Source organism: Gobio gobio (assembly GCF_949357685.1).
Source record: "Gobio gobio genome assembly, chromosome: 3".
Taxonomy (NCBI): domain Eukaryota; kingdom Metazoa; phylum Chordata; class Actinopteri; order Cypriniformes; family Gobionidae; genus Gobio; species Gobio gobio.
In genome coordinates, this window is record NC_137099.1 from 40,282,417 (window position 1) to 40,294,706 (window position 12,290).

The 12,290-nt window shown below is 38.6% G+C and overlaps 1 protein-coding gene across 1 annotated transcript in view; it reads left to right on the top strand.

The window, feature by feature from the left end:
* Nucleotides 1–12,290, top strand: part of fam193a (family with sequence similarity 193 member A) — a 39,808-nt gene that overhangs the window by 3,222 nt on the left and 24,296 nt on the right. Inside the window, exons 3-12 of the mRNA XM_079812181.1 lie at nt 179–418; nt 5,781–5,950; nt 6,114–6,281; nt 6,738–6,969; nt 7,071–7,195; nt 7,290–7,437; nt 7,522–7,596; nt 7,706–7,783; nt 9,550–9,668; nt 9,898–10,140. Of these exons, the coding sequence (XP_079668307.1) occupies nt 179–418; nt 5,781–5,950; nt 6,114–6,281; nt 6,738–6,969; nt 7,071–7,195; nt 7,290–7,437; nt 7,522–7,596; nt 7,706–7,783; nt 9,550–9,668; nt 9,898–10,140 (1,598 nt within the window). The remainder of the gene's footprint in view (nt 1–178; nt 419–5,780; nt 5,951–6,113; nt 6,282–6,737; nt 6,970–7,070; nt 7,196–7,289; nt 7,438–7,521; nt 7,597–7,705; nt 7,784–9,549; nt 9,669–9,897; nt 10,141–12,290) is intronic.

Below are 12,290 nucleotides of genomic sequence, written 5' to 3' on the forward strand. Positions count from 1 at the left end.
AGTTACTGTTTTAAAGTGTTATTCTAGTCTTCTAGAGTGTTGAGTGTTGAACCATTGATCTCCTGTAGCGGACGACCATTAGTGCAATTTGAGAATATTCTGTATTGGCAATTTACGTGTCTAGCAGAAAGGAAAGCTGCTTTCTAACAGTTGAACTGTTTTGCTGTCTCTTACGCAGACTCCGTTCACATTCGGGGTGAACCAGAGGGCACCCTACACCACTGGTGACCGTTGCCTGCTGTGTCGCAGCGAGCGTAAGGACGCCATCTCCCAGGATATTGGAGGATCCAGTCAGAATGGTACAGCCCAGTCACCCAAATCTTCCAGCGCACTTCAGTTGCCTCTGTACGTCTGCTCTGACTGCAAACGCACCGTGGAGAAGGATGATCGGCAGCCCTCCCTTGACCAGTCTTTGTTGGTAGGTTTCTCTTTCCTTCACTTGCATGTTTCTCCTCTGCCTCTAGTCTTAAAAAACATAATTGGGCAAATAATGAGTCTGAATTCTTATAATTAACATGCTCATTTTCAGCTGAGTCAGAGGAGTGTTGTTAATAATTTAAAGGAATTGTTGATTCAATCAGTTTTTTTCCCTCATTAAAAAAGGTCTACCCCAAAGCAACCAATAGTATCTCTATAGTCATATTTTAAATATGATAAGCATCATGTTGAGATCACATGACCAGTAAACCCCTTTTTGTTTGACATCTTATCTCTTGATATTAATGAATTGTGCCATTTGGAGTCTGTATAAGTCTAATGGTTCGTTTCCACTGAGCGGTACACAATTTTTGCTGTTTCCATTGTCAGAAGTTGTGAATGGTACCCTAATTTCCGAACCGTACCTTACCACTTTTTTGGCCCCCTTCCATTGGGGTACCTAGCACAGTAGTCTAGTACTAAAGGGAGGAGCTAGACTCACTGAGAATCGTCACTTGCGCATGCTTTTTCGGTTGTGTTTTTCCTTGCAGCCTGCAGCATTGGCTTAAACAAAGCGTCGTCTTGTAACTAACAGCCACATGCCGAGAAGCAAGAACAAGATCTGCTATATGTTGTCCACTGTTGTGTACTGTGTTGCTTTCTTCTTCTTTGCGCGAGAATGACGTCGATCGCTACACCACGCCTACCATAAGGGTGCTGTTGGAAACGCAAGCCAGATCACGGTTTACGGCCCCGAATCGTACTGAACTGTACTGTACTGAACCATACTGCTGGGCGGAAACGAGCCATAAGATGACTGTTAGGGCAGGATAAAAAAAAAGCTATCTTCAAGCATTATTTTGATCAATTTTTAATATGTTTACTCTTAATACCCTTTGCACCTGTGGTGAAGACAGCTGTGTCTTACCACTAACATCTTATGTTATATTGGTTTGTAAAGAGACCTTGTAGTTTTCACTCTGCGTTGATTTCACAGGCAGGTTCTGTTTTCCTTTTGACATGTTATTTATAAAGATGTTTTTAGAGCAGAGATTCCTAAGCGTCTGATGCTTAAGGTCCCCCCAAAAATCAGCAAAGGTCCCCCAGTTGTCTTTTTGCACAAATTACTTCATTTATTAAAAATTGGAAGGGCTCCATCAGTATTATTTCCACTACCAAAATAATTTACAAACCATATCTTTGTAAAGACGAATTGATTAGCTATATTCTGTTTATAAACAATAACTAAATCCAAAACACAGCATATTTTATTACATCAAAATCTTCAACTAACTTCGACAGTTTACAAATCTATTGTATTCAAATATCTACCTATGTTGAACAACATTTGACTTGACTTTACTACTGCTCCATTTAAATTGAAAAGTAATGGAAAGGAAGGACATGTTTGTTTGGATACAAAAACGCATTCTGTGTGAATGACCCTTTGAGGATTTGATGTCCGGCTGTATAGATGTCAATTTAAACCGGAGATTGGATTAGCAGAGAAACATTATTACCTTGTTAGAGAGCTCAGGGTATTTGGAGGACAGGTGCAACCAGAATTGCACACCCCCCTTGCAATACTTCTGCTGCCCACCAGGGGCTGCAGACCACAGTTTTAAAAGCTCTATCTTAGAGTATGTGCTGTTTGCTGCTTATGATTGAATGGGACTACGGGTGGAAAATAGCAACTTGCTAAAAACCCAGTGCAATGCATCTCTCCTGGTTATATACAGGGTTAATGTTTTATTGTGCACTGTCCCTGTTCAAATAAAATAAATAATAATGGCCATTTATATAGTGCTTTACTTAAAGGATTAGTTCACTTCAAAATGAAAATGTCCAGATATTTTACTCACCTCCAACTCATCCAAGATGTTCATGTCTTTCTTCAGTCGAAAAGAAATTACGTTTTTTGAGGAAAACATTCCAGGATTTTTCTCCACATAATGCACTTCTATGGCAACCAACGGGTTGAAGGTCCAAATCAATGCAGTTTCAATGGTTTTCAAAGGGTCATTAAAAAAAAAAAATGCTATACATATACTTTTTAACCTAAATTGCTCATCTTGCGTTGCTCTGTGGTAATAACGTAATAACGTTGGAAAGGTCACGCTAGACGTAGGTAAAAGTACTGCCCCCATGTTTAAAAAGTGCACTAATACAAACATCCTTTAGCAAAAAAAAAAAGGTAAAACAAAGATGGCGGATGATTTTGAAGTTTTTATTGTAAAGGGTGTTTGTATTACACTGTGTCCTAACTACACGCATCGCCGCAACACATGCTAATAGGTATCTTTACCATGTTATATAGAGGTTTTTGTCCTAACCATCAGCGACACACGACAAATCTACTTTTGAAACGGTTTCTATTTCTGCGACTTCGCGGCTGGAACAACAACACAAAACTTAATCTCAGGTAATGTTTATGTGCTTTTTTTAATGTTAAAAGTGTGTAATGTGACTTTGAATATAATTTAGTGCTCCCAGCTTTGTCATACTAAAAGCAACAATGGATAATTCACCTCAGATCTTGAAATTAAACAAATGGAAACAAGAACGTTCAAACTGTGAACAAACAAGTTTATTCTATGACAAAGATTGTCTTGGTGACTCAGTATGTATTTTTAGTAATGTTTTAATGGTGTGATATTTGTGAATTTGATTATGTACTTATCCATTTCCTTGCGAGTTCCGTCAGGATTAATCTCTGTGCATTTGCTGCGAGAGGCCGCCCACACGCTGTTCTGATTGGCTGTGGTTTTTGATTGATTTGTCGCATCTCGTAGTCGCATCTCCTCTGGTGTGGACAGACAAGTTGCTTGTCGCTGGAATCTTATCGCGCTGCGTGTAGTTAGGACACGTGTTAGTCTACGGACGTTCGCTTGAGGGGGGGTACTTCTGCCTACGTCTAGAGTGACCTTACCAACGTGATTACGCAATCCGTGGCACATCGCAGAGCAGCACAAGATGAGCAATTTAGGTTAAAAAGTATATAAATGTTTATTTTTTCTTAAAAATGACAGATGGTTTCATTAGATAAGACCCTATTCCTTGTCTGGGATCGCGCAGAGCCCTCTGAAGCCGTTTGAAACTGCATTGATTTGGACCTTCAACCTGTTGGTTGCCATAGAAGTGCATTATGTGGAGAAAATCCTGGGATGTTTTCCTCAAACTTGATTTCTTTTTGACTGAAGAAAAAAAGACATGAACATCTTGGATGAGATGGGGGTGAGTAAAATATCAGGAAATTTTCATTTTGAAGTGAACTAATCCTTTAAGCAATAAGGTGCGATAGCCTGTGCTGTATGGTAATAAGTCATGTCTGAAGGTACACACTACAAAAATTAAAGCCAAAAATCGGTGTCAATGCTATTTTCATGAAGTAAAATCGCTGAATGCCTTCCTTCCACTGGGAAAAATAGTCTCAGAGTCTGTGAACAGCATCAGAGGTGTAATATGCCATCTCATGAAGCTCAAATAAAAACAGATTTGGAACCGTTCTCATATGCTATCATTATTTTTTTAAACACAATATATGGCATTTCCTCACATAAATAGGTTACTACTTATACTTTTATAATGGCTTATTGTTCATTTAAATATTATTTCATTGACGCCATCATCGCCTGGGTGTTGATAGAGAGTGAGCGAAGGGGAGACCTGTACAGAACACATCTGTTTAAACTAAACTCATATAAGCCATGGTAATTTAAACATTCAAGCTCAAGAAGACGCGAAAGGAAACTCGTGGGCGCTGTGGGAAAATGTGTGTGTGCACTCATCCGAAGTGCGCACACAGATGCGTCTCAGACAAGACAACTTGAATGGACAAGTTCACACAAATTGTCAACATGCCTGTCTTGGCGAGTACCCTAGCAAACATAGTAGATTATGTCTTAAGTGAACGTAAACCATCAAGAAAGACCAATATATTGGATCCGTGCATTGTCTTAAAGTGACAGCAGCCTAATATTTCTGCTGCCTGTGTTTTTATTGTTAATCAAACAAACAAAAAAACAAGGAAATCAATAGCTTCTGTATTTCTTTTCATCTTTATTTAATTTGTACAGTAAAGATTATATGCAATGTTATTGTATATTTGATTACTTTATTCAATTTATGTACCTGAAAACTACTGTTACATGCCTAAATAACCTGAAAAGCATTATTTAACAGGGCTCCACAGCACCCCCTTGAATGCGGTCCAAAAACTTGGTCACACATCATACACACTTGCGGGTACACATATAGACCCCATAAACCCGAACAACTTCCTCACTCATAGGGACTCATTCCCAACAGGAAGTCCGATATTCTGGGTTTTTTGAAAAACACATGCTCTGGAATTTGATATGCCCTTTTTTCCCTTAACATATAAAATACCAAACCGTATCGAAAACTGTGATACAAACTGAACCGTGAATAATTTGCATCATTACACCCCTACTCTACATGTACTCATCATGCCAATACTCGGAGGAACAGCAGTCTGTTTCAGACTTGTGTGATATTGCTTAAAGCTGCAGTCCGTAGCTTTTGGCGCTCTAGCACTTAATAATAAATAGAATAGCCGGAGCTACTTCTCTCTGTTTATGTCTATGGCGAGTCACGTGGGTACTGCTACTCCGCAGCAACGGACTAAAATAGAGTATAAGCACTTATTATATGTGTACCATAGTGAATCAGGATATGACAAACACACGGTTTGGAAAATGGATTCATGATGTACTCACTCATTATATAAATGTATTAAATGTTGAACACAAAAAAAGTTACAGACTGCAGCTTTAACAATTTTTTTTTTTTTTACTTTTTTGTTTATTAATAAACATCAGCATGAGACTGTTTGATAAGTGCGCATGGCTGCGTCACACCTTTGGAGTGTAGTCCGTCACACGTTTTTTGCACTTGGTTTGCTGACTGAAGCAAAGTGTTTGACAGAAGGCATGAAAAGCAGCCATAACTGTTGCTCAGTATTGATGCACTTTGAGAGTTGTATTCCGATTGTATTATACATCTATTTATGAGAATCGATCGGGTCACTCACACCGGTGCACCTAAATATTTTTTCAGTCGCAAATGCGACGCAGTGTAGAGCCCTGTTACAGTATAGTGTCCCGATAGAGACAACAGGATGAGCACCCCCTGCTGGGCTCACTAACGCCTTTTCCAGCAGCAACCTAGTTTTGCCAAGAGGTCTCCCTTCCAGGTACTGACCAGGCTCAACCCTGCTTAGCTTCAATGGGCAACTGGTCTTGGCATACAGGGTGATATGGCTGTGGATATATATACATGTGTAAATAGCATAAAGATATAATTGGTAGTACCTACCTAATTTTTTCCTTGTTCTTCGCCAGAATCAGGACTTCTTATTGCACATGCCGGTGGGTAATGGTGGTTTGTCCCAGGAGCCCTTGGGTCCCGGAGGGAGACTGACAGTCGGTGCTCCTACACTGCCTGCTCCAGATCTCAGCTCTCCCCTTACCGCAGACACAGTGTGTAGCTGTGAGGCCTGTTATGAGCGGAGGTTTGTCCTGCTTCAGTCCCAATAGGATTTTTTAATATATGTTGTGGGATCAGCTCATTTATAACCATGCAGTGTTCAACTAGTCTGGTGTTTGAATGATCAGTCTAATTAAATGTGTGCATTTCGTCATCTAAAATGGTTTCATTCTGGTGTCTTTGGTTAGGGAGATCACGGCTGAGTCAGAACGGGAGTCACAACAACTGCAGAATCACTGGTCTGAGGTCAGATACCTGGTCCGGTGCATTTACCGTCAGACTGGGACTCCGCTGGCTGATGATCAGGATCAGCCTCTTGACCGGGACAAGGAGAGCATGAAGGAACTCGTTGACAGGTATATTTCGAGAATTAAATTCTCCTAAGTAATGTTTTTTGGATCAATGGACGAGGACATCGTCTATCGGCCCATCCCTAATGGACTCTATATATCATTTGGTTTTTTGGTATTCTTTTGGAGTCTCCAAGCGTCCTTTTTTGGAAAGACACCTAAATTCACCTTGAAAAAAGCCTGCAGAAAACAGTTTTATGAGAATTACCCTTCAATCTGATGGTTTATTTTGCTGGATATTGAAAATGATGACAAAATTAATGTGTTAAACAAGATAAATAGTGCATGCTTAATTTCATGATAAATGTGTTATTAATCACACAAAAGGGTGTGATTTAATTGCGTTTAAACATTTTAATCTATTGATAGCCCTTATAACAACACATTAATTATTCCACTGGATGACACTTCAAATCTCTCATTTCTTTTCCCAAAGCCTCACTTTGCTTTCTCTTTATTTAGGCTTTGTGAGAAAGATCCCTACCAGTTGTACCAGCGTCTGGAACAGCAGGCAAGAGAGTACGTCTTAGAGATGAAGGTGCGTCTACTCAAGCACCTGTCCACAGGCTCAAAGGCACCCGGTGCAGCAGCTCAAGGGCCTCCTCAGGCCCACCAGTTCATCTCACTGCTGCTAGAGGAGTACAATGCTCTTTGCCAGGCAGCCCGCACCATCAGCAGCTTCCTGCTCACCCTGGTGAGTTGATGCATAATACACGCATACATATACATGAGTGTGAATATGTTCAAAAACAACCATCAGGGTGACTTACTTCTAGCCCTGTTCTTTCTTTTCAGGAGAACGAACATTTGCAGAAGTTCCAAGTGACATGGGAGCTCCACAATAAGCACCTTTTTGAGAACTTGGTGTTCTCTGAACCCATCCTGCACAACAGTCTACCTGCCTTAGTGGCCCAGCTCAGGTATGGTCTTCAGTGAATCAGTTAAAATGTTATCATTCTCATAGCAGTCCTCTTGTCTGTATAGAATGTCATTGTTGTTGTTTTTGTTTAATAGGCAGGGCACGACATCCCATGATTCATATAGTGAGGATATGTACCGTACACTCCTGGAGAGATACCACCATCTGGACCAGGAGATGAGTACAGTGGCTCTCGAATGGCTGGAGTGTGAGAAGAGGATTGATGACTATGTTGATGAGCAGGTCTATTTCATTAGTGCCTAATGTGATCATTTGTGGCTCTCAAGGTTGATCTTGCATCTAATACCAGTTATGCCTGTTTTGCAGTTGCTTTTTAAAGTTGAAGGTCAGAATCTCACAAATCAAAGGACAGAACCACATAAGTCTTTAATTAATAGAAATGTAAGTTGCAGCACAAGTCACTCATGCGTTATTAAATGTCATACATGATTTTGTCTTTTACAAAGCAGATTGAGTGGAGTTAAATGAGATTCTCCATTTTTTTTTAAAGATGTCTTTAAGAACTAAGCAGCGGATGCTTAAAGACGATGCAGAGATCTTCAAGCAGAAAAGATTTTTTGAAGAGCAGGTAAGCAAACCTGCTCTGATTAACCATTTGTTCTTATTGAGAATAAAAAAGGTAGTTGAGGCAAGTGTACTTAAATTACCGTCTGCATGTACAGTGCATTCTTGACATCTAATGTGTTTATTGAATGAATGTATTCCTGATTAACTTGAAAATTGCCCATTCATTAAACAGCACTCTAGCCTTAGATTCAAGGCATATATACATTCAAAGTCAAAGCAACGCTAGCTTCAAATATTTTATAAAGTGTTTACTGAATTTGCTCATCCCTAGCTTCCTATCATTAAATTGCGTAACAAAGTAGTTTTCTATTGGTAATGGCCTGTTCGCTGAGCTTATTTATCATTCCTGACATACTGCTTTCAGAACTTATTTTCAGCTCATAATTTTGATGGAGACGGTGGCCCAGTAGTGCACAACTAGGGATGAAATGGTATGGAAATTTCACATCACGATTATAGGGACTCAAATTATCACGGTTATCAATATTATCACGGTTTTGTTCACATGAGATGAAAGTAGAACAGATGCACACACTTAAAACATTTCAACAAGTTTTATATTTGAAAATCAACAAACAGCAAATAAATCAAGCAGCTCCAAGCACTTTTTTAAGCTAGATTCTATTCTGTGGGGTTTCCTTCCTTATGATGGCCGTCGACAATAGCAACGCATAAATAATAATAATTTGGTGTTTCCCCCGATTACAGCGACTTTCTTCTGGCATGTTCTGCAAACAGGGTGACCATCTTCGATTAAGTTTCCCTCAGGACTTTTGTAAAAGCCAAAATAAAATTTTAAACGATATTACTAACCGTCAGTACATTTTATCGTGAAACCGGTAATCATTTCGCGATACCGGTTTCACGATAAATTTTAAATTGTTTTAAAATAACCTAATAAATATATATATATATATCGTACATCTCGTACATCTCATCGTGGCTTGTTTCCACTGTTGTTGTTGTTAACTTGTGTTTGCTGGTTAAATTTAGTTGTTTTGAACACTACTGGGCCATCGTAGATGGATGATTACAAAAACTGATTAAAAACAACACTGAATATTTCCATATTAAACAAGCTCAAACTTATCTCTTATCTAGCCTCGTATACTCTATTACACATGTCTTTTGTGTAAAAATATACACTATTATTCAAAAGTTTGTTTTTGAAAGAAATTATTTTATAGTTTCAGCAAGGATGCATTACATTGATCAAATGTGACAGTAAAGAAATTCATGTTACAAATTATTTCTATTTCAAATAAATGAGCTTTTGAACTTTATATTCATCAAACAATCCTGAAAGTGTATCACAAAAATATGAAGCAGCACAACTGTTTTCAACATAGATGATAATTGTTTCTTGAGCATCAAATCAGCATGTTAGAATGATTTCTGAAGGACCACGTGACACTGAAGACTGGAGTAATGATGCTGAAAATTCTGATTTGCCATCACAGGAATAAATTACGTTTTGAAATATATTAAAATAGTAAACAGTTATTTGAAATTGTAATATTTCACAATACTGTGTTTTTATTTAAATAAATACAGCATTGATGAACATGAGAGACTTAAGAGACAAAAAAAGTATCAAACTTTTGAACAGTAGTGTGTGTATGTAGATATCTGCTGGTATGTCTTGAGGTTTTCTTTATAAAAGCAGCTGTGTTCAGAGCCATTTCTCAGTTATCAGTACATATATTCTATTATGTATGTTATATGCCTTAGAAATACGCAATCATCGTTTTAATATTGTGGTTGCAGTTCCTACTGAACAGTAAAAAGTCTCTTGGTGGTGAAAGTAAGTTCACAGACACAGTGAAACACATGCTGTCCTCCAGACTGAGTATCCCAGACTGTCCCAACTGCAACTACAGACGGAGGTACTTTACAGTTTTATTCAATAAAAGTATTTGCCTGTGTAATAAATCTGATTTGCATTTCCTCCTTGAATGTGGTCTCTTTTTGGGGGCCATATTTAAAAAAAAAAATTGGCAGTGAAAAAAACCCAAAACCTTTTGGTCTTTTGTCCTTTGAGTATCCTTGCCTTCACCATTGTTGTATATCGTTAGCCTCAAAGCCTAATAATAAAGGTGATATATTTACCTCCAGATGCACCTGTGATGACTGCAGCCTGTCTCACATCCTCACCTGTGGCATCATGGATGCTCCCATGGCAGAGGACCTGCACCTTAAGCTGCCCCTGCAGGCAGAGCCTCCCCGGGACTACCTGTCAGAAGTCCATCCCCCCAGCATGTCATCGGGCAGCTCGGGGTCCGGCTCGGCCCCAGGCTCCCCCATCACCATCCAGCAGCACCCATGCCTCATCCTCCCACAGGATGGAACTACCACATTGTGAGTTAAAACCGTTTTATGCTTTCTCCTTAATTTGAAATGCAGCTTCAGGTTGCTTGGACACTTAAAACGTTTGGATGTAGGCAGGGCCGTTGCTAGGGAGTTCTGGTGCCATGCACCTAAAAAGGATTTCTTACAAAATAACAAAATAGACTATAAATTATATTATTATTTATAAATAAATAAATGCAAATAAAAAGGTTATTGCTTTTACTTATTTTATATGCAAAATTGTATAAATATTATATCAAAACAATGACATTAAAGCTACACTATGTAACTTTTCCGTCCACTAGAGGTCGCCTGTTCAAAACAAAGGCGTAGTTTGATGCCGCCACGTTTGAGCGCAGAATCTTGGGACGTGTGGTCTTCACCTCACAGCCGGTGGGAAAGAGTCAGGATAGGACTGGGGCAGAAATCATGTTCATGGATGCGATTATTAACATTACTGTAGTGAAGCAGAGCAGGACCGAGTGTTGAGGAGCTGAGCAAGGCCGCAGGAGCGATTGAAGAGCGGGACTGTTATTATGGCATAGTCGCCGGCGGGACTTTTATTATGACACGGTTGCCGGCGCCACTTCCTCTTTTCCAGTCATGAGTATGAGGTAACGCAACTCTGTTTATCGTATTAGATATATCTGAGTGTGTTGAAAAGGAAGTTATGACGTTCGCTCGGCAGCTGCTATGACACTTGTTCACACTGCAGTGAGAGTAAAGTGTTTCACTGAATAAAACCGGAAACCGAGGGTGACGCAGATATGACGCAATCGACAAGCGACTCCCTCACACGCATAGCTCACACGTCCCGGTTCCTTGGTTAAAATAGCAATTTCTCACGATTTACAAATAGTTGGAAACATTTGGGATATTCTAAGTATTCAACTGAACAAAATATATAACACTGGCCTAGTGGTTTCTGGATATTTTACTGCAAAAATCCTACATAGTTCACCTTTTAGGGATTAATAATGTATGATTGTTTAAAGTCACCAATCAATAATGCAAGGCAAATTAATAAAACAACAATAGACAAGAAATTAGTAAAATGATAAATAAACATTTAAAAAAAAAAAGTAGGCCTACCAGCAATATAATAGGCCTAAAAATGTCAGTCTGGTGTCTAACAGCTGAGATAAATATTCAGAAACTAAAAGGAATGCAGTCAAATGTAAAATAAAACCACTTAAGTTTCTCACTGTCATAAATTTTGATGAAGATAATGTGCTACTATTTTATTAAATAAAGTGAAGGAATGTATTTATCATTAGCAACAAGTTGTATTCAAGTTTTCTTGACAGTATTGTTAAAAGTATCACACCAGCAGCCAGCAAGTCTGTAATCCTTGTGACACGCACATCTATTTTTCAACATATTATTCAAACCAACAAACTACATAATAGCGCAAAAAGACAGACTTTGACTGCGTAATCTTTTGGGCAGTGCGCGCCGTGCTGCTACACTCTTATTTGGTGTCCTCTTCCGGCGAAAGTAAATTGGGTAGAGAAAACAGCACCCCATCATATTGACTACCCTGGCTACAGTCCACTAACCTGTCTTGTTAATGACCGTTTTGATAGACTGATTGAGCAATTTTTCTGACCTCCCTCTCCTTTTCATGATGTTACTGATAGGCCAACCCAGATTTTTTCCTGACATTTTTAGTCAGTTTCTTCCACTGTAACTTCTTATAACTTCAAATGTTCTCGGATCAGCCTCAATTCATTCATATCGAATTTTATTATATTATTCATGTAGGCATGTATTAAATGTATTAAATGAGTAGTGGAATATAATTACAGTATTTTTGTGCGTTAGTGCATTTATACTAAATGTGTTTGGGCTACTGTTTTTCATACAAATACCATAGAAACCATATAGTTAAATTTTACCATGATATTGAGGTGCTATATGCGTGGTTTTAACTGTGGTTAACATGATCTAAATGTATGATACTGAGGAAGACTGATGGTTCATTTTAATAAAACTTAACATATTTCAATTTTACCATATACAAATTAGATTGTTACAATTTTTACTGATGTTACTGTTTTTGTTAATGAACATAAATTTAAATCCTAACTCAAGCTACTACTACTGTCAACTCAAGCTATTGTCAAATGTTCTAAGAGACAAAACATGTAGTAATATTA